The 26,137-nt window shown below is 36.0% G+C and overlaps 1 protein-coding gene across 1 annotated transcript in view; it reads right to left on the bottom strand.

Annotated features, from left to right (window-relative positions):
• The window catches only part of stab1 (stabilin 1), a 75,902-nt gene extending 51,278 nt beyond the window's left edge, over positions 1-24,624 (bottom strand). Inside the window, exons 1-31 of the mRNA XM_088636143.1 lie at positions 24,314-24,624; positions 23,595-23,731; positions 22,654-22,769; positions 22,214-22,299; positions 19,973-20,042; positions 19,681-19,776; positions 19,342-19,458; positions 18,915-19,111; positions 18,461-18,591; positions 17,550-17,677; positions 14,300-14,376; positions 13,483-13,605; positions 12,505-12,639; positions 12,356-12,427; positions 11,271-11,384; positions 11,074-11,127; positions 10,745-10,825; positions 9,889-10,047; positions 9,538-9,600; positions 8,624-8,713; positions 6,303-6,389; positions 5,664-5,775; positions 5,400-5,586; positions 4,922-5,015; positions 4,426-4,584; positions 4,152-4,247; positions 3,702-3,797; positions 3,421-3,468; positions 1,520-1,647; positions 1,264-1,375; positions 886-963 (exon numbers count right to left, since the gene is read on the bottom strand). Coding sequence (XP_088492269.1) covers positions 886-963; positions 1,264-1,375; positions 1,520-1,647; positions 3,421-3,468; positions 3,702-3,797; positions 4,152-4,247; positions 4,426-4,584; positions 4,922-5,015; positions 5,400-5,586; positions 5,664-5,775; positions 6,303-6,389; positions 8,624-8,713; positions 9,538-9,600; positions 9,889-10,047; positions 10,745-10,825; positions 11,074-11,127; positions 11,271-11,384; positions 12,356-12,427; positions 12,505-12,639; positions 13,483-13,605; positions 14,300-14,376; positions 17,550-17,677; positions 18,461-18,591; positions 18,915-19,111; positions 19,342-19,458; positions 19,681-19,776; positions 19,973-20,042; positions 22,214-22,299; positions 22,654-22,769; positions 23,595-23,731; positions 24,314-24,388 — 3,318 coding nt within the window. The 5' untranslated portion in view covers positions 24,389-24,624. The remainder of the gene's footprint in view (positions 1-885; positions 964-1,263; positions 1,376-1,519; positions 1,648-3,420; positions 3,469-3,701; positions 3,798-4,151; positions 4,248-4,425; positions 4,585-4,921; positions 5,016-5,399; positions 5,587-5,663; positions 5,776-6,302; positions 6,390-8,623; positions 8,714-9,537; positions 9,601-9,888; positions 10,048-10,744; positions 10,826-11,073; positions 11,128-11,270; positions 11,385-12,355; positions 12,428-12,504; positions 12,640-13,482; positions 13,606-14,299; positions 14,377-17,549; positions 17,678-18,460; positions 18,592-18,914; positions 19,112-19,341; positions 19,459-19,680; positions 19,777-19,972; positions 20,043-22,213; positions 22,300-22,653; positions 22,770-23,594; positions 23,732-24,313) is intronic.
• Positions 24,625-26,137: the final 1,513 nt, after the last annotated feature.

Raw genomic sequence — 26,137 nt, 5'->3', positions numbered from 1 at the left:
CTATATTTAAATATCTTGTAAAATGCAAGAATATGATACTTTTAATGATCAGAAGGCAATGTCCTGGTAAATATGCATAGTGCCAGTTAATTAACGTTTTGCCTTTGTCTTATTTACTCGTTGTCTAAAATGCCAGTTTGTGTTATTGTGAGTTTTGAAACTTGGTTTTCGAGTTTCTGAAATGTGTTTCATACAAAAATGCAATTTGGACAGTCACTATTTACTATTTCCCTGTACTGATGATACATTATGTACAGAAATCCATCCGGATTAGAACATTTAAAAATGACTGTAGAGAGCCATCTACAGGCGAAAGGCGACATAACAACACAGTGACAGCATTTAAGGTGGAACGAAAAACGTGAATAAGAAGCCAATTTCAGCCTTGTCTTATCCGTCAGGATTAAAAAATACAATATAAAAAGGCATAACGAGACAAAACATCAGTTTTCGGAATACACAGGAGATGGATGGAGGGAAAAAATAGAACAGTTGAAAAAGTCGCTTCAGGGGCAGCAAAAACTTTTCAAGAGAATTCGAAGAAAATGTTGCGGCTACCCGAGCTAGTTATCAAGTATCACAGCTTCTAGAAGCAGCTGCCAAACCCTTCATGGACAGTGAGTTTATTAAGCAGTGTATGCAAGACATCGCGGAGGAGATGTGCTCGGAGAAACGCGACCTATTCCAGTCGGTGAGTTTTTTGGCTAGATAGGGGATTTCACTCAGGTGGCCCAGCAAGGTTAGTAAAAAAACTTTTAGTGGCCCTTGCTCTTAAATGTTTGCAAACCCCTTATGTACAGCTTCATTGTATCATGTTCCTTTGAAACATAGAGTGGTTTGCTATTGTCTGTAGTCTGGTGTGCAGTCAAAAGAATCTGGGCTTACCTTATCTATTATGTGAATCATTCCATTCACTGCAGGAATGTCAGCAATGAAAATACTTGCATTCTGTATCATTACTTCCTGCAAAAGCAAAGTACATCTCTTTAAAACTATTAACTTGATCCATCTTTGTTATCATTAAATAATAATATCTCAATGTGTACATTTTAATGACAGGAAAGCCTTCATATTTGTAAGAAAGTAAGCACAAAAATAATTTCTCTCACATTACAGATATCTGGCTTATGAGCCACACATATGATCTACAGTAATAGAGGTTTTTAATCTGAGGCATCTATTAACATCATGAAAGAGATTCCTTGAAAATTAGAAGAAACACTTTTGTTTCTCCATTTTAAAGCAAGAAATTGCACAACATACCCCACTTCTATTCTTTATTTCCCATTTTGTGTGTGGGTTGAGTGTCAAAAGATTCTTATTTGCTGGAAGTTTTAGGTCATCGCTGGTAAATACCCCTTCCAAAAAGTGTACTCTAGGAACAGAGAACCATACTCTTAGCAAAAAAGAAATTACAATAACGATGCTCTTTTAGTCACATAAGTAGTTTGTACAAAATGTATTTGTACAATACTTAAATTCTTAAATAAATTCTTAATTTTTTTTTGCTAGCACTTACTTAATTAAATATTGTAGCCAATAAGGGTCTGTCCAAAACTGCACGTCCTCTTCATTTAAACTTCTAATAGCATCTTCAGATGGAACGAGAGCTGTTACATTGCTTCCAGGATCAAAATCGGAAAGTTTCTGCTCAAAGATACAACAAAAATCCACAGATGACGCAATCTCCCTTTCCATACACACTGCCCTATCCCATCTGGATAAAAAGAACACATACGCAAGACTATTATTCATCGACTACAGCTCAGCTTTTAACACTATAATTCCAGAGAAACTAGACAAGAAAATCGGTGCACTGGGTCTCGACACCACCCTCTGCAACTGGATTCAGGACTTTCTGACAGGCAGACCTCAGGCGTGTGTGCTTAGTCCATTACTCTACTCCCTCTACACCCATGACTGTAAGGCCAAACACAACACCAACTCCATCATCAAGTTTGCAGATGACACCACAGTTGTAGGTCTGATCACAGACAATGATGAGAGGACCTACAGGGAGGAGGTCAATCTCCTTACAACGTGGTGTGAAGACAACAAGCTCACCCTCAATGTCAGCAAAACCAAGGAGCTGATCGTTGATTTCAGCAAATTCCAAAACGGACATGCCCCTATCCACATCAAAGGGACTGAAGTGGAAAGGGTCAGTAACTTCAAATTCCTTGGTGTCCATAGCACTAAGGATCTCACATGATCTCTCAATGCCACCTGTCTGATCAAGAAAGCGCAACAGCGCCTGTACTTCCAAAGACGGTTTGAAGAAGGCTAAGATACAGTATGTCCCCAGATCCTCACTAACTTTTATAGATACACTAGAGAAAGCACACTGACAGGTTGCATCACAGTGTGGTATGGCAACTGCAGTGCTGCTGACCGCAAAGCCCTACAGCTGGTGGTGAAAACTGCCCAGTCCATCACTGGGGTTGCCCTCCCATCCATACAGGACATTTATGACATACGGTGCTTGAGGAAAGCTCTAAGCATCATCAAAGACCCCACACACCCCAGCTACAGACTGTATGACCCTCTACCATCTGGAAAACGGTACCGGAGCATTCGGGCCCGGACTACCAGACTCAGAGACAGCTTTTACCCCTGCACTATCAAACTATTAAACTCCCAGCCTCTCTCACCTACGATCTGAGCACACAGTGCCTTCTTTCTTACCAAAAACTCAAACATACATTGAAATCTACCTCTACCTTACATGTCAAAAAGCTCACTCCCCATAATTCTCTATCCTTTATTTCATTCTGTTAATGTATGTTTTTTTCACATCTAATGTTGTTTTGCACATTACCTGTTGTCTTTTTTTGTACTACTTAACGTCTGAGAGCTAGCTAAATAGCATTTCAGTATACCATATACCTGTATATGAGTATAATGACAATACACTTGAACTTGAAAAACAATAAAAATTTTTACTGAAGTTACATTAGGTCTGAATGTCTCAATCATTTTTGCATTCTAAATCCAATGAAAGAAAAGGATTCAATAGTTAAAAAAATATACTGTACAGCTGTAATGTGTCTCCATCCATTTCCAGTAAACACTTACAGTAGTTTAGTTCAGTACAGGGTCACAGTGAAGCACATATTAACCAAACAGACAACTGGCACAGGGCAGGATATACCCTGTATGGGACAGTCAATGGGAGGGTACACACAACTTTACCTTCAAATACTGTATGTGTTGGAGATGATTAGGAGAGGCCAATTAACCTCAATAGCACATCTTTGGAGAGTGTGTGGAAACTGGTACACCAGAAGAAAAGCAATATGGGCATGGAGAGAACCATGTGCCCAGGCTAGAATTGAACTGAGGATCTAAGAACTGTGAGGCAGCAGCACTTACCACAATGCTGCTGCCTTTCAGAGATGCAGGGAAATTATAAATACACACCTTGATCCATTGGTGAAAGCTGGAAAAATCTGAATTGCCTTCCAGCTCCTAAATAAATGACAAAAAACACATTTCTAAACATACATTATCTTATACAAGAACAACTTGTTAAAACAATGAGGACAAAAATTGTACATACTTTATATGGTTATGTAGTATTGAAGAATGAAAAGCACTATACCACTATTATTTTTCAGACATTTACAGTATATGAAAGCATTGTGCTGAAGTTTTCTTCTCTATCTAAAATATTAGAATATTTTATGATGTAATTTTCTTACTATTAAGATGTTGCCAAAGCATATTTCTCCATTCCCCCCATAGTCCTGAGGGCAGACACATTCACGTCCACCGTCTTCCAAAGGCTTACACTTGGCCTGTGCAGTAATAAAATGCAAATAACTAAACATGTCAGAAAAGGAAAACATTCCATTCTATTTTCATTCTTACCCCATCAGTGGCACATGATTTTAATAATAGTTTTTTATTCATCCAGGTGGATGCTGCACATTGGTGGTGGTGGAGGGGAGTCCCCATTACCTGTAAAGCGCTTTGAGTGGAGTGTCCAGAAAAGCGCTATATAAGTGTAAGCAATTATTATTATTATTATTATTCTATGGATAATACATCTTCTGACTTCAAAGGAAAAATAATTTTGCATATAAAAGAAACCATTTTAAACTTTTCCTTGCATGTGCACTTAAGCAAATAGTCAAAATAGTTATACAAACCAATGAATGGCAGCCTCCATTGTCAGACAAACAAGGATTTATAAGATCACATGTCGTACCATCTCCCATGTAGCCTTTCTTACAAACACACTCACTCTAAAAAATAGATGTAGAACAGTATGAGGTAAGTTAGTTGGTGAAAATACAGGTTATTTCTCAACTGCAACGAATATGCTTTTATAAAGCTAAATGCAAAATAAATGTGCATTATTGATATCTGAATGTATTGAAAAGCCTAGCAAATTTATTTTCTGTAAAAGGAAGGGGAGAATACCTGTCCTGGGCCTAAGTAAGTGCAATCTGCATTGCTATGGCAGCCACCCCTGCTCTCCAGCAGGCAGTTATTAATCTCTGCGCACACATGTCCATCTCCTGACCAGCCTTCATTACACACACAAGAGGCATTTCCTGGGCCCACATAGACACAATTTGCCTTAAAGCAAAGACAGTGATATCATTAAAAATGTAAATTCAATATTCTTCAGTAATATGTATTTAATATACTTCAGCATTTTCCATTGAAAAACATTATTTCTGTCCAATACAGTGTTATTGATAAATTAAGAGCAATAGTGAATAGAGTTTTATGCTTCTTTGATCCTTAGTAGAAAGTCCTTAAATAACTCGCAATCTATGCACAGAGCAAACCTCTACTCACAATGAAGCCTTGATGCTAGAACTGATTTGAATTATTTGAAACCACAAATCTCAAAAACATGAAGAGCAAATAACAATGGCATAAACACCTTGCCAATAAATGTGTGACTTACATTAGCTGAACATCCACCTCTATTGGGTTTCTTACAAGGATTAATGGGCAGGCAGGAATGTCCATCTCCCTCATACCCTGACATGCAAACACACCTGCAGGAGAGACAGATCAAGATATACTGATCTATTTAGAGCTCTTCTCATTTCATTCAGTCATGATGTAATAGCACTCAGGCCATTTCTGGTTGATGCCACTCTAGATTAAATTGTCTTCTGGTTGATTAATGTAATTATCATTTGTGAATTTAATATACTGTTATCTAATGTATTGTGCTGATTCATTCTCATTTAAGCATATTTTTTTAAAAACTGTCCTCAGAAAAAAAAGAATAAGCTTTAACATATTTTAACTTTGAAGAATTAATATTCTCTCTCTTTACATATACAAATAGTGTATATGAAGCAAGTAATCTATCAAACAAATATTGTATATACTGTATAAGTATGTAAATAGATAAAGAAATAGATAATATTCACTTTGTGCTGTCTCCAGTGTAGCTACAGTAAGCGTGAATGTGACAGTATTCCAGCAAGCCCACAGGGCCACAGGGCTTTGAAGTCTTCTCACAGAAGTCTCCTGTATATCCCTCCTTACATGACCCTGCCCTGCACACTCCTTGGCTGCCTGGCCTGTTGTCACACATGCCATGCAGGCACTGGCAATCTGGCAGGCAGAGAAACAGGAATGGTCACAAAAAGAATTTATGTCACAATAAAAGTATTTTTTAATTTCTTACACACCTTCATCGCACATTTCTCCATGTTTGTTTGGGTCTGAACATATATGACAGGCAATGCCCTTAAAGCCTGGTGCACAGTTACATGTTCCATTCCCTTCAATCCCGTCATTGCACTGCAAAAGCAAGAGAACAACATTTTTCTTACAATAGCAAGTCAGGGCATGGTAATCATCACTTGAATGTAAACAATTCATTTAAAAGAAAATGGATTGCCTTTGTAACTAAACTTTAAAATGCATAGAAAGTCACTTTATGGCACTGATTCTGGTAACATGGCACTAATAACAAACACCAGCTCCTGATATAAAAATGGTAACTACAGTTAATGTTGTTCAAACTGTGCAATACTTGGCCATGACCCTGTTGAAGGAAGAAGAAAATTGAGGTATTTCTTCCGTGAAGATCTATCCTGTCACAGCTTCTTAAGTAATAAACAGAATCACTAGCTGTCCCAGCAAGCTACATTGGGTTTAGATATATTCCACAGTTATTAATATTTACAATATTTGCTATAATTACAAATTATTTTTAAAGCTTTGATGGGTTTTAGCTTCCCCAAACCCATGTTTGGCCTTGATCAATACTTTGCAGATCTGTGCTGAAGAAAATACGTTTTACCTGGTTTTAGAAACATACTTACAGTCCCATGATCATAGCAGGGGTTCTGAAATCCTCCTAAACAAGGCTTACATTCAGGACCGTAAAACCCTTTACAGCATTCTTGTCTCTACAAGTGAAAAATTAAACAAGTTGTCACCTAATTTGCTATATGTTTAAACTAAGTTAAGTAATTATAATTTAAGTGACAGAAAGCTATAACTGAGATGACAGCAAGGCTATAGTACCTAGCAAAATATTCAAACCCTTGCAGTTTTCAGAATTTGTTACTTTAAAGCTTGCAGTCGTGACAGGTTGAAGAAGCATTTAATATTTGTTATATACACAACCTCCACACATATTCTAATCAAAAACAAAAAATATAATTTAATATGAAATATTAATATTAATAATTAATATGAAATAAAATGGAAAAATCATGATTGTATAAGTACTGTATTCAAAACCCTTGCTATCAAAAAACTAAATTAATTTAGTTGCATAAAGCAAACAAGCCAATTACTTGAGTGACCTCTTTTCTTTTTTAATTTCCCTGGAACTCTGTTGAAAGCTATGTTAAATAGTATTTAAACAAGAAACTTATTGAGTTTATACAAGATAACTTTGCGTTAAAACTCGATAATTTTTTAACAAAATTGCCTATTGTATGATAATATCTTGCATTGTATATTCAATAATATTGTCAAATGCAAAGTGGCACTGATTTTAACAACAGAAGAATATTGACACACTCCTCTTTTTGTAAGAAAAAGCTCATGCACTACTGTCTTTAGTATATATACAGTACAACACAGTGATAGTGAGCATTTGCAGGTTAAATACATGTAGTTTCAGCCGTTTATGTGAAAAGTAGAAATGCTTTCCAAACGTACTGTACATTATTCTTGATGTGAAACTAGAGAAAGGTGCTGTAGATTTTTGTCTACTCTTTAAACATTGAACGCAATACATTTTCTATGACTTAAGTAAGACTTATACATACTGTTGGTTTACTGTTACTGTTCAGTGTATTCCGTTTAATGTTTTAACGCAGTTATCCTGTAAAAAAATATATTTATTTTCTAATAAGCTTCCATAAAGGACACCGAGTTCATGAGCTTATTCTGAAAATATTCAGTGAAACTACCCGAAGACTAAACAACATCAGACGATTACACTTACAGTATGCATTTTCAATATATGTACAGGTTATGAATATATCGGTTATGAATAACCAATTCCAATTATGAATAACCAAATAATAACCAAATTATTCCAATTATGAATAAACAAAATAACCAGGTTATGAATATCTGAAATTATTCAGTGAAACTACCCTGATATATATATTTGATATATATGATATATTTCAATATATGTACAGGTTATGAATAAATACGAACATTGTGTATTTAGAAATATAGAACAGTTTTTCACAGTTCCATGTTTTTATTATTATATGATTTCCTCCAGAGAGGAAATGGGAGCAGGGTGCTTTGCAGTGCTACCTTGTGCCTGGCAGTGCTGGGGCCCTGGGTTCAATTACTGGGTTTCTGTATATCTGCGTTAGTATGAGTTAGTATGTTCTTCCCGTGTTCACACTGATTTTCTGGTTTCCTCCCACAGTCCAAAGACTGGTAGATTAACAGGTTTTGGAAAAATTGACCCAGGTGTGAATGTGTGTTTGTGAATTTGAGTGAAAGAGAATAGGAAACACTTCTTTACACAGAGTTGTGGATAACTGGAACAAGATTTGTCACAAGGTATTGGAGGCCCAATCTTTGGGGTTCTTTAAAAGGGGCAAGGTGAAATTTTAGATTCAACTAGATACTAAACTAATGCACAAACAAGAATGGCCGGATCACCTCTTCACTTTTGAAACCTTAAAGTTCTATCTAGCATAATGGATCTACTATATGACTTTTAATAAACATAGCAATACTGTATATAATAACTAGTAAAGGTTTATTCCAGTCTGAAAAAAGAAGAAAAGAAACAACGCTGGCTGTGGAGACTTTACGACTGTCTTTCTTCTGCTGTGTTTCCTATATTAAACAGTGTAACATAAGCCTCATTAATGGCAGACATTTGGTGGGTATATACTGTATACTTTTTCAGCTGGTTGAATCATCTCAGTAGGTATGAAGTACCCTATTAGTTGGTGGAATACATTAAATTCTGCAAGTCAAGTGCTTCAGTGAAATGGTGTCTTCTTAGTTTCTGGGGAAACTACAACTATGTCAAATCTTGTCAGGAAGGAAATAAATAGAGATAAGACATATTAGAATTCAAATTATCTCAGGAAATATTAACACCAGGTGAAGACCTTGGGAACTTAGGAAACCTAAGAAAACAAGAACTCACCATTCTAGTTGTGTTACAGTATTTGGCACATCCTTTCCTGTTCAGAACAGTATTTAAAGGAGAAGACTGATAGTTACAGTCAACATAATCCTGCAGATTTAAAAGATATGTAGTCACAACCATTACATAACATAACCAACACAACAATTATTAACACAAACAGCCAGAAAGATATGAAATAACTTTTTATACCATATGGAAGACTGGGTAGTGTTACTTATAATGTCTACAGCACAACTGGCTAAGCAGACAGAGGAGTTGGAAAATTATATGCCTAAATTTCTCCTTAAATAAATCACTGTAATCCTTTGAACAGTGGTGTGCAAGTGAAGTTAATATTGTTGCAAAAACAGGCCACACTGTATTTGCATAAAACTAATCTTAATAATACTTACCTTTATATAGTGCTTTACTCAAAGTGCTTTATAGGTAAGGGGGACTCCCCTCCACCACCAAAGTGTAACACCCACCTGGATGATGGTATGGCAGCTAAAGTGTGTGAGTACACTTGCCACACATCAGCTATCAGTGGGAATGAGAGCACGGTAATGAAGCCAATTCATAGATGGGTATTATTAGGAGGCCAGGGTAAAGACTGGTAAAGGCCAGGGGGAAATATGGCCAGCACGCCGGGGTAACACCCCTTATCACAGAGAGACAGGACCTCGGTTTTACATCTCATCCTTTTTACAGTGTCTGCATTACTACTGTATACTGGGGCATTAGGACCCACACCGACCTCAGGGTGAGTAAACCGTATTCGTCCCACTAACACCTCTTCCAGTAGTAACCTTATCTTTCCCAGGAGGCCTCCCATCCAGATACTGGCCACCCTGGTTGAACTAATTAAATAAGCAATAAATTAATAAAAAAGGATATTTAATATTTTATTCAGTTTAGAAGTATAATCTTACCAGTTCAATGCTTCCATTTGGGCACTGAGTTGAAGAAATATAACTGCAGCTAACACATGGACCCTGAAATTTAATATAATTTAATGTGTTTAAGATTTTAATATATTTTACACAGAGCAAACAGCAAGGGTACTGTATTTATGAGAATGAGAATAATTGCTTCACTTTGAAACTACAAAAGATGCTGAAAAAGCTATTTTATTAGTAAGTTATTTGTTAGTATACTATCAATAGAAGGTTACTAGCAAATACTGTATAAACATATCAGAAGGTAGATAATATGTTTAAGTAAACATCAGGCTTGAAAAAAAAAACAGCTGGACTAAACAATAAAATGAGAACCCAACACACCACTGTAATTTTGTGTTCCTTCACATCACATCTATGTGGCAGGATTGGAACAATGGAAGGAGGCACAAAAACTCCATTTATCAGATGAATTATTCCATTGGAGGCAACTATATCCTGGGTATCTAACATTACCCCTTTGTCACCCAACAAGAGTCTTCCCTGCACACAGCAAAGGAAAAACAATGAAAAGAATAACAGAATTATTATGTATGCTATGTAGTTAGAGGGTACAATATTTAATATTTTCGACGTACCTAGTGTATAATAACTCCTTGATAGTCAACTAAAAATAAATGTGCATATGCAGAAAGAAATGTCAGTGTTTTTATTTATGAACATTTATGAAATTATTTAAAACTGTCAAAATCCTTCTTAAATTAGGTCAACAGTTTCCTTAAGAAGAAACCAATAATTCTTCATCATTCAGTGACCTTCTCAGGAAATGCTTTGAGGCCACAACTTGTGTTTGTTTACCTCATGTCAAATGTACCACAGTTTTAGTCATCAGAATACTGTACAGCTTGTTCTGGTTTAGGTACTATCTGGCATGAACAATGACATTTAATAAACTTAATCCAAAAGCAATCAGTGTTCCACTCGTCATTATTCATCTCTGTGAGACTCCACTGTTATTTTTAACACTTTCATAACTCTGAATCTATGGTTGCAGAATCCCAGAGAAGAATGTAAAGCACCAAGATTTATATGTGCAAGCTTATAAACAATAAAATATTTGATTTGCATAGAGAGTCCCTAATGTACTTCCTGTGTGCTCATGGCTGAAATGCAAATCCCACTAACCAATCTGGTTTGTAGTAAAAATATCAAAAAGTGACTTTCAAAATGAACAACTTACATCACTGGTGACATTAACCAAGATCACTTGATGTGCCATGGTTTGGATTTGAGACATACTTGAGAGCTGGTCCACTGTAACCTAGAAAAGGGAAAAGAAAATAATATATTGCATTAATTTCAGTAAAGTGTTTGTACTGTTATCTTTCATGAAAAGATTTTTTACAATAGCTACTCGGTCTAGTCTTATTAGTCATATTAATATTTTGTATTGGTGTCATAATATTAAATAGTAACAGTAATCTTTACTTGTAATTTGAATATCACACAACTACACAAAATTATTTATCTTCAAAATCACAGAAATCCTTAAATGTGAAAATTCATTACCGCAGCAGATGAGTAAATGTGATGTTTCAAAAGTTCCTGAAGCTTGTGTTTTGCCTTGAAGAAAAAGAAACAAAAACAATGATGACATCATACAGGAACTACATGAAGAACAGTATAAACATAAAAGAAGATTTTGTTTCATGCTCTAGTGTTTGGGGGTACATCAAATACCTTGAAAAGTACCAAGCCGTACTCACATTAGTAAGCATGTATATTAAACTGCCATCTCTAAATTGATCCACTGCATCGTTAGTTGGCACAAAGACAGTGAAAGATCCAGGGCTTTTCAAATGTAGAGATGTGCCACAGTTCTGTAAATACAACAGGCAGAAATGTATCTCATCAATAAAGTCATGTCTTTTGTTGAAGTCATTCTGAAGTATAATATTTCCTATAGTTAAGCGCCCTACAAATTATTTCTGAATACCCGATATGGTGCATGCTACGATATGGTGCACTTGTTAAGATAAAAAAAACAAACAAATTAAATTGTGAAACAGTCTGCATCTATACAGTACAGCATAAATATATATTCTGATAGCCTGAAACATAACTAATGAGTACTAGACCAATACTACAGTACCATACAATCAATAAAACTTTCTGTTCACTATTTAAAAAGTCATACACTGTTCTTTGTTCACTGTGCACCAGTTTATTGCAATGATCATAAATGTATTTTGTAAAATGTAAATGAAAGTTAAAGCAGTTTTCTCACAGAGACACTATGTCAGGAAAGAAAAATGCTGTATGCCAGCTGGCTAAAATGTTCTGCAGGATGACAACAGTACTGGCAAGAGATAAAATGTTTTGGATCGGACAGTTTTGCACACCATGTGGAATTTGTCTGCATCTTGTATAGAGTCTCATTGTCATTAGAAAAGTTGCTTTGAACTACAGCTCATCATGCCCTATAGAGCTTGGCAGGTATAGTCCATGTTTGCCTGAAAGTAATATCTAAGGTGTAATCAGATTACAAAATACAAGGTAACTACAGTACAATCGAAGACACTGATTTCCCAAGGGTATCTGGAAACAAGTAATTCGTAAGCTCCATTTATGTGTTTTGTTAAATATAATGTTTTGATAATCACTGCACTAACTACACTGAATTACTGGAACATTTATCAATGATTACATCTGCAAAGCTATGTGTATCTGTAGAGTTACAGGTATAAGTTATTGGCATCCAATACATTGACAGTAAAAACTATTGAACTTCAGATGACAGTATTATTTTCACAACATATTATATATGATCATCTCATGGTTGAGGACTTACATCTACCAAGGACTGAAATCTGTTGTATTTTGGATTCTTTGCAAGAATTTCTCCAATGGTTTTATTGGCATCCTGTGGAAACAAACACAGGTTGACTACGACATGAAGAGCAGACAAATCTGACAGCAAGTAGGTAAAATTGCCCTTACCTCATAATTTTCAGAATACTTAGGATGAATGTTTGTTATAGGCTTATCAGTAATGTGGATAATACCATTGGCTGCGGCAACATCACTCTGAATAATTGAATATTGGGTGTCTGGGTCTCTTCTGAAGATAAATTTCTATGAGAAAACAGCAAAACAAGACAAAGACATGACAAACGTACAGGACAATTATTAAGTAATAGATACTTAATAAATCCAAAATTGTATAATTATATAATGAATAATGTGATAGCCTTTGGGGAGTGATTGCAGATGAACATTAGTTTGCCGAGCTATTTCCACACCGTATGAAGTCCATCAAAAAAAAAATCTGCAAATTCTAGACAGTTGCCAATCTACCCAGGAGTGGCCCTGCTACCAAATTCTCTCCAAGATAGACCTTACAATGCGCCTAGAGGTCTCAGAGAACACTAAGGTTACATTCACGGATCTACAGGCCTCTCTCAACAACAGTAAATGTGAGAATTCATGTGGCCACTATCAGGCCATGTAAGATAAGTGGGTTTCATGAAAGAATATCCAGTAAGACACCTCTGCTCTCCAAGAAGATCACTGCTGCATGACGTAAGTTTGCAAAACAGCACTTGAATGAAAAACAAAGACTTCTAGAACTACGTGCTCTGAACAGAGTCAAAAGTGGAGATGTTTTGCCATAGTGCTAAACGTCATATTTGTTGAAAATAAAACACTGCCTTTCACTAGAGGAATCATAACAATCAAGTATGATGGTGGTGGTGAGATTGTTTGGGCCTCCTGATGGAGCTAGACCTTGCTATCATCGAGTCTACCATGCTATCCATACTGTACCAGAAAATGCAGAAAATTTTCGACCATCTGTCTGAAGGCTAAAGCTGAACCAAAAGCATATCATAAAACATCCTATTTCTTTTTGACTCTTTATGACACAGGGATGTATGGTATGAACACTGGATGAACACAAATTGTCAGAACTGTTTATACCTTATTGGCTTTGAATCTAATTTCTTCACCGCCAAGAGTCCAAAAAGTTTTGTCCTGCAGGTCTCTGTAGAGATGCTGGCCAATTATAATATGCAGTTTGCACAGGCTTGTTTCTAAGACTCCCTGCATAAGAAAAAAAAACATCAAAATATTCACCGAACTCAGACACACTGTTTAAAAGTTTTCGATATTTCACATTGATCAATTATGCTTTAACATCATGATTAGTTTTCCCTTTGGTACACTGATATCCTACTTTCCTGTAGTTATTAAAGGGGAATTGGAATGCTATTTTTTATATTGCAGTTTTAGAAAGAATCAACACGGATTAGTGCATTTCAAACCACAATGAAAGTAAAATGTACTGTTAAAAGCAATGTGCAAAACCTCCAATTAACATCACTAAATAGACTAAATTTCCTGGTATGTGCAGCGCCATATTGCCGTCATTGTCTGCAATTCAGAACGAGGCAATACAAATTTTGGTAAGGTGAAGTGGCCCTATTACATTGTAAACATGCAGGCTTCTGAATACACCTCTTTTAAACCAATAGACATATTCCTATTAACTTTGAGGCAGTTTTGCCAACAAATACAATTTAACTGTGCATGCAGATTACATTGGAACATTTCTGTGGTGTACAACATGTACTTATTCACTTGTACATCGCATTTCATTAGTCATTACAGTGACTAGTGAGCAGGAAGGGCTGCTTCACATCACAATTTGCTCAAACTGTAGCTCTCACCCATGGCAACATAGCGACCATACAGTACTTTCACAAAGTTCACAACTAAAACCTTGGTAATGACTTACGGACAATGGCGATTTCAAAGTAGGAACAAATACTGTGAATGGCCCCAGTGTACTTAAGGTCAGAGGACAACCCTTCTCTGAAATAAAATAGAAACACTTTAAGCAACTGTTTAGATGTTCACATACATTTCAATAACTAGCTTATCAAATGCCAACTAAAGAAGCAATGCAATTTAGGTTGAGAATGAAATAGTATTGTAAAAGCTAGTATAAAGTTACCTCATAATGCATAAACTTTGTAGATTTTAGCAACCTATCGCTTTGAAGGTCCTGAGGACCCTTTTACCCACAACAGGTTATTTTCTATCTTCCAGAGACAGTAATAGGCAGTAATACTACATGATTGGAGTTGTATTCCTTTATCAACTACAATCTGACATATATTCATAAAAGAACATACAAAAAAGTATCCATAAGGGACACACACTCACAGAAATACACAAAATCCCCATGGACCCTAGTAACCCAAAATGAAAATCTCAAAGAAGGACACAGCATGGGAAATACAGCAGAGCAGGGGCGTAGCCCACCCTGATTGATCCTAGGCCAACCCAATCAGTCCAAAGGAATTAAAATTTTTTTGTCCTTGTTTGCGTTACATGATCTGCTTTTTAATGTTACGTATTTGATTTTTTCATTGTGATTTGCTATTCGCTCACTGTATCTTTTGTGACCAATAAGAAAATTATGTAAATGCAGTGGGGTGGTGCATGCGTAGCCGTAGCCCAATTGGCTATCGTTGTCGTCAGACACTCTTTGAGCTATCTAGGGCTAGGTTTTTGGTTTATTTGCCAACATGGCAAAACAAATGGATACTATAAATCTACGTTTTTCAAAAAGCCACGTTTAGATGACTAGACCAGTCCCGAAACAAATAAGACACATGAGATGTTACAGGCATCTTGGGTTTTAAGGAGTACAGCCTGGCTTCCTGAATACAAGTGTTTCTGGAACGCAAGGGGCAGTGCACGCGTTTGCTTGTAGCAGCTCGATACATGCTCGACCTGTATGAGTTAAGAAAGATGAGGTTCTAAAATTTCTCCTGTTAGCAAATTACAAGTTTTGGAATGCATGAATAACATTAAGATAGTATTGACGGATAAATGCGAGTGTGCATTTTACAGATAACTATTCATATCGCCTCTAAATGCCCTGCAGTATTTTTAAGTAAACGACGTTTACAGAGCTAGAATACATCCAAAGTATGTATTTGACACTTTTATTAGCAGACCATTCTTGCAATGAAAGGTACGGTGAATTGGTTAACACTGTAATGCGACTATACTAATTCAGTGTCAAGTCTTGTGGGAAGTAAGTCACGAATTTCCAAGTGAGGTATCTTTTGCCATCAAAAATAGAATACTAATTTCGTGGGTTTCATACAAGTTTAAAAACATCATGAAGGATCAAACAAGATCTTCAGAACTTAATATATTAATACCTTTGCAGTTTTTTTTCTCATGGTCCCTCACTCCATATTACCCTTGGGGCGAGGAACCCATAGTTCTTCTGGTATGTTATGCAAAGTCCGCTGAATATTTAAAGGCAAGGTAAACCCTTCATGGGATTGTAAATACAATATTTCGGACGGATTTTGAATCTTGTGTTTTGCGTTGTGTTCACTGTGTTTTGCAATAAAATATTAATTTCAGAGTAACTAGTAAAACTACTAAACAATCTAAGAGCAGGCATACGAAATACTTAGAACTGTTACAAGCAACAAGTGAAAATGAGATCTTGCAGGTTTTCTTGAACTAAAGTCCTCATATGAGACACCTTTGCAAACTAGCTGTCATTTGAACGGGAAATTTGCCAACTCTAAACAGTGACGAGATTATCGCCATATTCAATTCCAAGCCCCGACGCCTGTGTCTGCTCTAGAAGGCCAAAATCTCACATAAGAGGTAGTCACTGATTGTTTTTTTGTGTGTGTCCGCCCTGGCGTAGTTGCATTCGGCAGCTTAAGTTGTGTGTGTGTAAGAGAGAGACAGTATGTATATATTGTAACGCATACGGCCATCAGGGTGTGTAAGAGCCGGCTTACCAGAGCAGTGATCTTCCCTGTGATAGCAGGACTACAGCTACTGGGCTGTGGAGAGATCTCTGGCTCACCAGGCTGGGTCCCTGTTGAGTGATGCGGGAGTCCTGGGTTCAAGCCCCCGACAGTGCGGGGCCGACCTAATGTGGCAAGGCCGCCCACCTGAACCCCCGTTGCGTTACAATATACTGTATAAGGCTCTGCTAATTCTGATGTTTGATAATACCACTCGAGGATTGGATTGTAAATTGGAGGGGTGCTGCTATGCTGGCAGGATGGTCAGTTAGAGCCCGGGGCACCCACTTTTGCACAAGCCCACCCAAAAATCAATTCCTGGCTATGCCCCTGCAGCAGGGATATCCTCCAAAAACAGCTCTGGTTGGTGTCCTATCCCTTGCAGCCAAATAAAAGAAACAATGACACTCCATCTTGTAATTTGGTTCCACCAAAATTTTCTCTTCAGTTGTGGCCATCCAGACTACCCTTCCTATTTTCCCTAATAAGCCCCCCCTACCCTGTTTTCTCTGAGTGCAATATTGGGTGGGGGCAGATGATGCCTTAGACTTCCTCTGACACTCTTTGTAGATTCCCCCTCTGATGTTTGTGTCCTCTTCTATGTCCAGTTGATTAATATGTGCCCTAGAAGTTCTTCTTGAATTATGCTGCCGTGAGTCCTCCTGACCAATGCCTATAAAGGCTCAGGACTAAAAAATGTGGGTTTGGTGTATTTCTGGTCTTGCATGTAGGCAGAGCTTAAGGATGGGGGTTATTTTAGATTAATTGTAGATTCCCTGGTGTAACTATGTATGTTATATAGCTCCTTTCGCATTCTAGAGACATCTGGTCTTGACCTAATTCAACTTCCAGCAATACTTATATCATACTTATAATCAATATAGTCCCCACCCAAAAACATATTGTCCTACACTCATTTTTGTCACTGTAACTGTTACTGTATTCCAAAAGAATTCCTAAAATAGATGTTAACAACTTTATACTGGTATTAAAAGAATAATTTCATAAACAGACATAACAGACATCAGCTTCTTACTTTGACTTTTAATACAAAATCATTATTAGAAATCTACTTAGATGTCTCTGTTTTTTTGTATGTGACATGTGAGGAACTTATTAATACTCACTTTCCAAAAATTCAAAAGACAAACTATTGTTTCACTAAAATACACAGAACAGGTTTACAAAGAGAAATACCAAACAGCTGAATACTCCCAGAGATTCTCCCTTTCTGTCCGCCCTCTCTATCCAGCTCCAGAATCCTTTCCATAATGTCTCCATAGCAGCGCCAGCCATCAGCCATCTGGTGCTTCTGACAAACACAGCTTCAAATGAAAAGGTTAAAATGTATTTTATTTGAACAAAGGAGACCTTCACACTGAAGGCCTTGATATAATGAATATCATCCTGAAATCGTGATATCAAGAATATCATACTGAACACTTTCTAATTAGGAAAATAACCTGCAATGTAGTTTTTCTTGAAAGCAGAAATCATTCAAATCAAGGGATCTATTTTTTTAAATGATGAAAGTTTGGATTCCAGGTACAATTCTTATAAATGTAAATACAAATCAATAAACCATCACTGGCATTACCAATGAATTACAGTGTTGCCAAATCAGATAAAATTAGTGCAATATTTACAGACGTCTACAGCACAAACATATTATTGGACAGTAGTTCAAGAGTTTCAAATGTTTCTTTTCATCTCTTTTCAGCATGTATTACTGGACACGTACATGCATCACATAAAACATTATTGTGAGACAGGCTCGCTGTCTGTTTCCCAGGTTGTGAAAGGCTGCAGCTGTATTTAATTTCCTCCCCCATCCCCTAGTATGATTGGAAGCTGTTCAGATTCTGGCAGGAATTTTGTGATTACATTTGTTATTTTAGCCAAGTGTCTGTCTAATCTCTCTTTTTTTCACAGTCCAGCTGAAAGTGCATCTCTGCCTTTGCTTCTCTCTGTTGGCAGTGGGAACATAGCCTGTCCTCTCCAGGCAGGCCTGCTTGTGATGCCCAGTGTCAGGGTTTGTTTCTCTTTGCTGTCTCTCAACCTGGTCAGAAATAGCATACTCTCTGTTTATTCCTAGTCTTTAGTATTACCTGGCTGTACCATCCTGGCCGGTTTCACACGTTGCACTTTTGTGACAGGATTTTTCAGTGCATGCAGACCTCAGTGTGCAGCCAGCAGTTGGTGTTGACCTTTCCATTCCACTCTTACAAGCACAACGAGACTGAAACAGCAGTAGGCAGACAATTACTGGTTTGTGGTGACTGATAAATATTTCTTCAGTATTGTGTTGTCAATGCAGATATTTAAATTACAAGAAACTGCTCTGATATCACCCAACAAATAGGTTTTGCCAGCTTCAGAACTATTTATGTATGGTTGTAATACCAAACACCCAAGCACGTAGTTTTCATATTGGAAATTGTTATAATATTATTATAACAAAATTAACAAATACTAGTATTATTCTGTTAGTAATCCAATATTGCAGTCACATGAAATCATTTCATAATGCTTCATAAATATTGTGCACGTAAAATTGTTTACCTTGCCAGGGCCTATAAATACACAGTTGGTTGAGTTGGTAGGACACCCTCCATTGTCCGTGGCACAAGGGTTTACAGGGATACACACTTTGCCATCTCCTTCATAACCAGTTTTACATATGCAATCATATTTCTGTGGTCCATGATAGATGCACTCAGCATTCCGATCACAGACATTCTTCGAGCAAATATTCCTATCTAGAATCAAACACATTTTTATTCACTGAGCAGCATTTACTTAAAACAGAAAACATCAAGATGCTACCACTGGGTTTTGCATTTTCTTTGACTTGCAAGGTGCAATATAATAATATAAGAAAATAATAATAATAATAATAATAATAATAATAATAATGATAATGATAATAATAGTAATAATAATAATCACCATAATCATCATCATAATAGAAACATTTATTAATGTTCACCTGTGCATATCTTTCCAACCTTCTCAAAGCCAGGAATACATTCACAGGCTACTGTAGATCCATGTACCACACAAAATGAGTAGGTGCTACAGTTCAGCAGGAGACAGGCTGGATTCTCTGGAGGAAAGAACAATATGTTGGAAAGCACAATATAAATGTTAGTAAAATACAAATGATCTTATGTGCAAACTGATAAGTTTATGTTAAAAATTCATTACAATGAACAATGAAAGTTAAAGTACTGTACATACTGTATAACGTTTTTTAATATCCTTATCCTGTCATCACAATAACAAGAGTAGAAAGAGGATATAAAAAAAGAGTAAGTCTTTGGGTTACCTTGTTTGCAGTTTGGTCCACTGATTGAAGCCTGACAAAAGCACATTCCAGTTCCACTGGGGCCAGTGTCACACATCATACCGCCACAGTCACATTCTGCAGAGGAGCAGCAAAGCTATTGTGAGTTCATAGATAATTGAACAGTAGCACTCACACTAAGTTAATATTACCTTTTTATTCAGCTTTATTTGCTTCAGATTTTAATAAGGAGGAAAAGAATATCTAGAGTGTTTTAATTATGGTTATGGATCTCACCGTTAGAAATTTCAAATTAAAAATCATATTAACTCACCTGAATTACAATGCTCTCCATAAGTATTTTTATTCTTACACTCTTGACATGCAATGCCAGAGAATCCATCCTAAATAAACAAGGAAATTGAAAAAGAGCAGGTTGAAAAGATGATGAACGGTTAGTTATCTTTAACATCCTAAACATATTTTACTTTTCTGATTCTGTGTGGTTTTCTGCCACAAGTTTATTCTGAATTCTTAGGAAAATCAGGTCTGTGCAAAGTATATATAGAGAAAAATGTACTTTGCATTCTTAATTACAATGAAAAACTCTCCAGTTCTGGGTTTTCATCTGTTGCATAGCTAAACATTTATGACTCCTCAAATACAACACAGTATTAACTACATCCAAAGAACCAAAGAATCCAAAGATTCTACATACATCCAAATAATGTTGGTTTACCAGTTTCACAATTCTGACTGTATTCTGTAATTTTTGTAAATCATGTACTGTAAAATTATGCAAATGTAATAAAATGTACGATAAAAGACAATTACATTTTTTGTAACAATTCAATTACAAAACTGATGTATCTCATGAGTAAGAAACTGCTCTGATATCATCTAACAAAAAATAGCTACAAAGCAGCAGCAAATTGATTTGAAAAATATACGAATAAAGAATTTTTTGAAATAATTAAAAAGTAACAGGCTTCAGTTAAAAAAATGAACATAATGAATTGTAAGTTAAAAAGCATATTAGAGAGGCCAAGAAAAATAATATTGTAATGGATGCTAAAATATTTTTTTTTTCAGTACTAAAACAGCAAAAGAACAGTAAAGGATGAACTAACATTTATCTGGGTTAATAACAGGAAACAAAAGACAATGAAAGGAAAATAGCTGATTATCTAAGTATTTCATTCAGGTGTTTTAACAAGGAAGGCGTCAAACACCATGCCCTGGGCAGAGGAAGGACAAAGTTCAGTATTAAACAGTAATTGCATAGAATAGGCCACTGTGTTTTGGGTATTACTAGCACTTAAGATTAACAAATGCTATTCATAGGTCAACTCTTCCAACAGGCACTCAAGACCAGAGAAGTAGCCATGATAAAAATTACTAAAGCAAAGTCTATCCGTACAAGAGGGTGACAAACTAAACTAAGTAATTTAAAACCAATGAGTCTTACTCATGTTATATGATTGGTTATGTAAAAAAATTTAGGTTTTATTTAACTGTTTCTAAATAAGCAACAACAGTAGTGGACACACAAAAAGTATGCAGTACTGACCTTTTCAGAATGTTTTTGACAAACTTCCTCATAAAACAATAATTCTCAATTTACAGGCATTAAGCTTTCAGGGAAATAGTTTTTGACTGAGAACTGGTTAACAGAAAATAGTGAGTACAGATATGGGGTGAATTCTCAAATGGTATCATAGTAATTTGTAGGATACTATGGGCATCTGTATTAGAACTGTTGTCTTACTGCTCGTCCTAATTTATATTGATTAAAATTAATTCAGATTTAGGTACAGTTAGGAACCCAGTGAAACTGACAATATCAAAATGAGATGATTAGCAAACATTGTAAAGCAATAAATGAGATTCAGTACTGGGCAAACAGCTGGCAGCTGCTTTAGAATGTAAATGTGCAGAAATCTACTGTACATGCTGGTAACAATAAAGCATAAACAATCAATAAAAATGGGAAATACTGAGACTTAGATGTTTATGTGTGACCATCATCTGCTAAAAATGTGGGGAAGCAATTAAAAGACAAAAAAAATATTAGGATATATAGATAAAAGATGTACAGAACTTTAAATCAATAACATCAAGTGTTTTTAAATTAAAAATGTGCAATGCACTTGTAGCACCTTATTGAAAATAATTTTTACAGTTTTGTTCACCACATTATTGAAAAGATATTGCTGCTGTGGAATCAGCCCAGATACATTATGAAACTTAAGGCAATGGCTGAAGGAACTGAGCCTTTTTAGTATTGAACAGGGAAGACCTGATTCAAGTGGTCACGCCAGTCGATCCAAAACACAAAATAAAGAAAAAGTTTGAAATTGCTTTTAGTGCATTTAGAACTAATAAAATGAGGCATTTCTTTAGGCAAAGAGAAATGGGGGTATGGAACAAACTACCCAGACATGCTGTTAAAGATACCCCGGCATCTGTCAAGATACAGCTACTGTACATTGAATCAAATAGCTAATAACTACTAAACAGGATGAATGAACTGAATGCCCTGTCTAGTCTATACCCATTCTCATATTCTTATTACCTCACACTTGCATGCTCCATTGCCTGTGGCTCCATCCATGCAGGTGCCATGCCAATTACATGTTCTGCCTGACCAGCTGGGGCATGCTGACAAAACAAGATAAACAGAAAAAATGCAGGTGAAAAACTGCTATAGCTTGTTTAAATGTCAGTAATTCTTAGACACCGGGGTAAAGGTGGTCCCAGAAATTTCAACTACAGCAATGAAAATATAACCATTGCAAAAGCCCAGTTCCAAACCATCCTTTTTATGGTTGCATAACTCAAACCACTTTCATTCTCCCTACCAGAACTACAGCAAAACTTTAACTCCTACAGATATTTTATCAGATCCATTAATGCCAGAAGGGAAAAGCTGTAAGAAATTGATGAGCGGCGGGGGTTACAAAATATATAATGCTTGTGAGAAAAACTTTTATACAAAAGCAATTAATGACTTACCTAGACAGTCAGGACCCCAGTAATCTGGACAACACCTGTGCTCGGTAATAGTCTTCTCACAGGAGTGTCTGCACCCAGGCAGGGTAATGCTCTTGCCTGCCTGTTCTATGGAATAACTGGAATACAGAAGGGGGAAAGAGCACGGCCACAAACAGCAGTGCACCTCAAAATCTGTTGGTTTCATGTGTTTCTTTCAATTTTCATCTTCTTTAGACCAGGGTGTGGATTTTAGAAGCCCGATGTGCTGAAGAGACTCCTCTGAGTACTTTGAGCTCTATGATCCAGTTCAAGCTTTGATCAGTATTTTGCAAGTGCAATTGAGGGAAAAGTGGGATTAATCTGCCATAATAGCATCCCATGTAGCCTCCCATGTGCTTGCAAGCATTCAGTGCTGCTGTTGAAGGACATGCCAATCATCCAATCTGATCCTGCGTTACAGAGCTGTGCTACCTATGACATGTGCCTAGAAGGTGGGCTGGTTGGAGAAGTGAGCCTGCAATTCCTTGTTCTAGCCTGCCTGCAGTTGTGAGGTTCATAGGTGCGAGCCCATAGTGTGAAAAACACAGCCGCTATTTCAGATTGGGTAGGTATAATAATTGGCAGTCCAAAATTACAAGGTCTGTGTACTAGAACTATAAAACCCTGACCTAGGTCGCAATATCATATATTGTCATAATTTACTTTGTCATCTTAAAAACATTCTAGTCAATCGTCATGCTAATCTAAAAGTGTATTTCACATATGATCAGCTGCTAAGGAGGACCAACAATGTCTGCATGTAAAATATACTGTATTTTGTCTCTTTTCAGCATGGAATAAACCTATTACTTGTTCCAAATATACTGTATGCCTTCTATCCAATGTGTTTACCAGCTCTAAAGTCATATCCACTTTTTTCTTAGGTTTGTCAGTACTGCTCGAGAATTAACACCAAGTTTTACCTGCAGTCTCTGATTCCAATGTTCTTTGTTGTTTTGCGTGAGCCTCTGGGACACAGCACAGTTGGTGATGCAGCACAGGATGTGCAAGGAGTCATGAACTGGACAGTACTGACCACATCACAGCGATTTGGTGTTGTCTTTAAAAAATGAGCTTTTTTTTTACCACAGTGCACAGGGTTCTAAATAAATGTGGTGAACTGAAAAATATCTACAATCTCTTTCCATTCTTGCCTGTTGCTCAAAATTACTTTTAAGAATCTTCTGCTATGGTCTTCAATGACAACATTCAAATCAGCATTTAAAATAATTTTATAAATTTAAAATCAGGAGTTCCCATCTCTGGTTTTAAGATACAAAATCCAACAGGTGTTTTTTGTCTTTGGAAGTTATAAACCCCCGAGGTAAACTGCTCATCATCTCTGTGGTACTAAGCTGTTGATGTCTTATGGAATGGGGAAAACCTCCCATAACCAGAGTGAGGAACTGCATATTTAAACCTAATGTTTTATTTTATTAAAGCCATGTAACAAGAAGAGGAAAAGTTCAAAATTGCTTTTCTTTTAGTTTATAATTGATATTTACAGGTTTAACTTAAATGGAAATGCACAGAAGCATTTATTGTCATATAAAAACTATACAGTAAAACAAAACAATTTTAAATTTCACAAAGAAGGTGACACGGTTTGAAAATTTCTAAATGAAAAAATAAATTGCCTTACCTCATTGTTTTGTGCATTAGATGAAACCATTAAACCTAAAATAAGAAAAAAATGCATTATGTATCCAGTAAGCATACAGTGATTGCCCAGAGTGCATCAGAGAAATTTCCCTCAAAATTTCCTGAGAGACATAAACAGGAACTAAGCTGTAGAAAATATATTGTGTATTTCACATTCCACCTTTTATTTTTAAGAAGTAAATCTAGTTTAAACACATTCCAGCTTATCTGAGTTACTGCAAGGTGAAATAACTGAATGTATGTTTCAACAGAGAAAAGAGTAGAAAAATCTTTTCCAAACAGGAAAGTCTACCGATTTCCTCTTTTATATCAGCTCAAAGCATTAGGCGGAAATCCTTGCCTGTCAGCCGATAAGATTGCAAAATTCAGCACCATTAAAGAACAAAGGATCTGTTAAAAAATAAGTATAGCTTGCTGTCTACCAATTTTTTTGAATTCAGTAATCTTAACGATTATTTTTCATACCGGGATATGAATGCATAATAAACTGATTTTTATATTTACATATGATCACATCATGTATATATTTATAAAACCAATAAAGTCATTTTTAAAATGACAATTTTTAATTTTAATACTACAGTATATTTAATGCTAATTTATGATAAATTGATATTCTACTTGGATACTTTGTCTAACTCTTGTTAGACTTGCCATCTTTCCTCTTCAATACACATTTCTCCTTCAGTCTATTTTAGATGTGGATGATTTAGTTTGATCAATAAAGAGGATTTGATATAGAACCACAAAACAAAACAAAAATGCTCTTAATGAGCATATGTGTGAGAATATATTTACTTTTAATAAAATTAAGCATAATAGAAAAGTTTTAAGATGTGTCTTTATAAAGTAAAATTTACAAAATAAGAATTTTGAGATAGTCTTCTTTACAGCTATTTTCAAAATTGAACGTATAATAATATGTAATCTGTCAGAAGTAAAATAAGAACTGAAAAATGGAGAAATACAAATATTTCTTAGCAAGTCTTAAATACTGATCTTCCAATGGAGACAAACATCTTGTGACTTCCAGGGTCAAATAGTAACAATGAGGGAGTGTAGAACTACTCTGCCCTTCTCTTCCACCTAGATAAAAAAGCTTCATCGCCATTTATTGCATGTGAATGTTGAGAGACATTTCCACCTATTCTTTTTTAATTGATGAGTAAGTAAAAGTTAATTTTTGCTGAAATGGGAGAATTAGAAGAACTGCTGAAACTGCAATTTTAACATGACATTTCAATTTAAATGGTTTTTAGCATAATATGAAGAAAGAGTTGATGCATCCATGAGTGTTACACAAGCATCTCATGGCCAAGAGAAATGATCTTGGTTTTGCAAGAGATTTTTCCATGCATGCCAAATTGCTTGCAGTAAGAAATTTTTCTTACCGCACTACTTTATTCTGATTGAACTGCTTTTGTTAAAAAATGTACAGAGAACCTAGATCTCAGTTCTAAAAATCACTTATGAAGCTCATTCTAAAAAGGCAGCCATACTGTAAGTATTGACTCTGAAAAGCTTGTTATGCATATCATCTTGAAAGGCCACAGGATGCTCTAAGAGCATAGCCTTCTCTTACAATTGCTTGAATGATGATCTGCTGAGCCACCTCCACTGGCCTTCCAATGTAAAAAGTGTTCGAATGTAGCCTGGTGCTACACTTCCTTATATTAGCCCTTCACATCCAGTGAATCAGAAAGCCTGTTTTCAGTGCAGCAGAAAAATTGTGTACATATCCTTTAAAACTTTTGAGTTCAGATTTCTAAAAAAAGTGAGACTATATTTGTCTTTATATAAGTGA

This window comes from Lepisosteus platostomus, chromosome 6, assembly GCF_059453375.1.
Source record: "Lepisosteus platostomus isolate fLepPlt1 chromosome 6, fLepPlt1.hap1, whole genome shotgun sequence".
Lineage (NCBI taxonomy): Eukaryota > Metazoa > Chordata > Actinopteri > Semionotiformes > Lepisosteidae > Lepisosteus > Lepisosteus platostomus.
The sequence above is the reverse complement of the archived record's forward strand: the minus strand, read 5'-3'. Positions and strand labels throughout refer to the sequence as shown.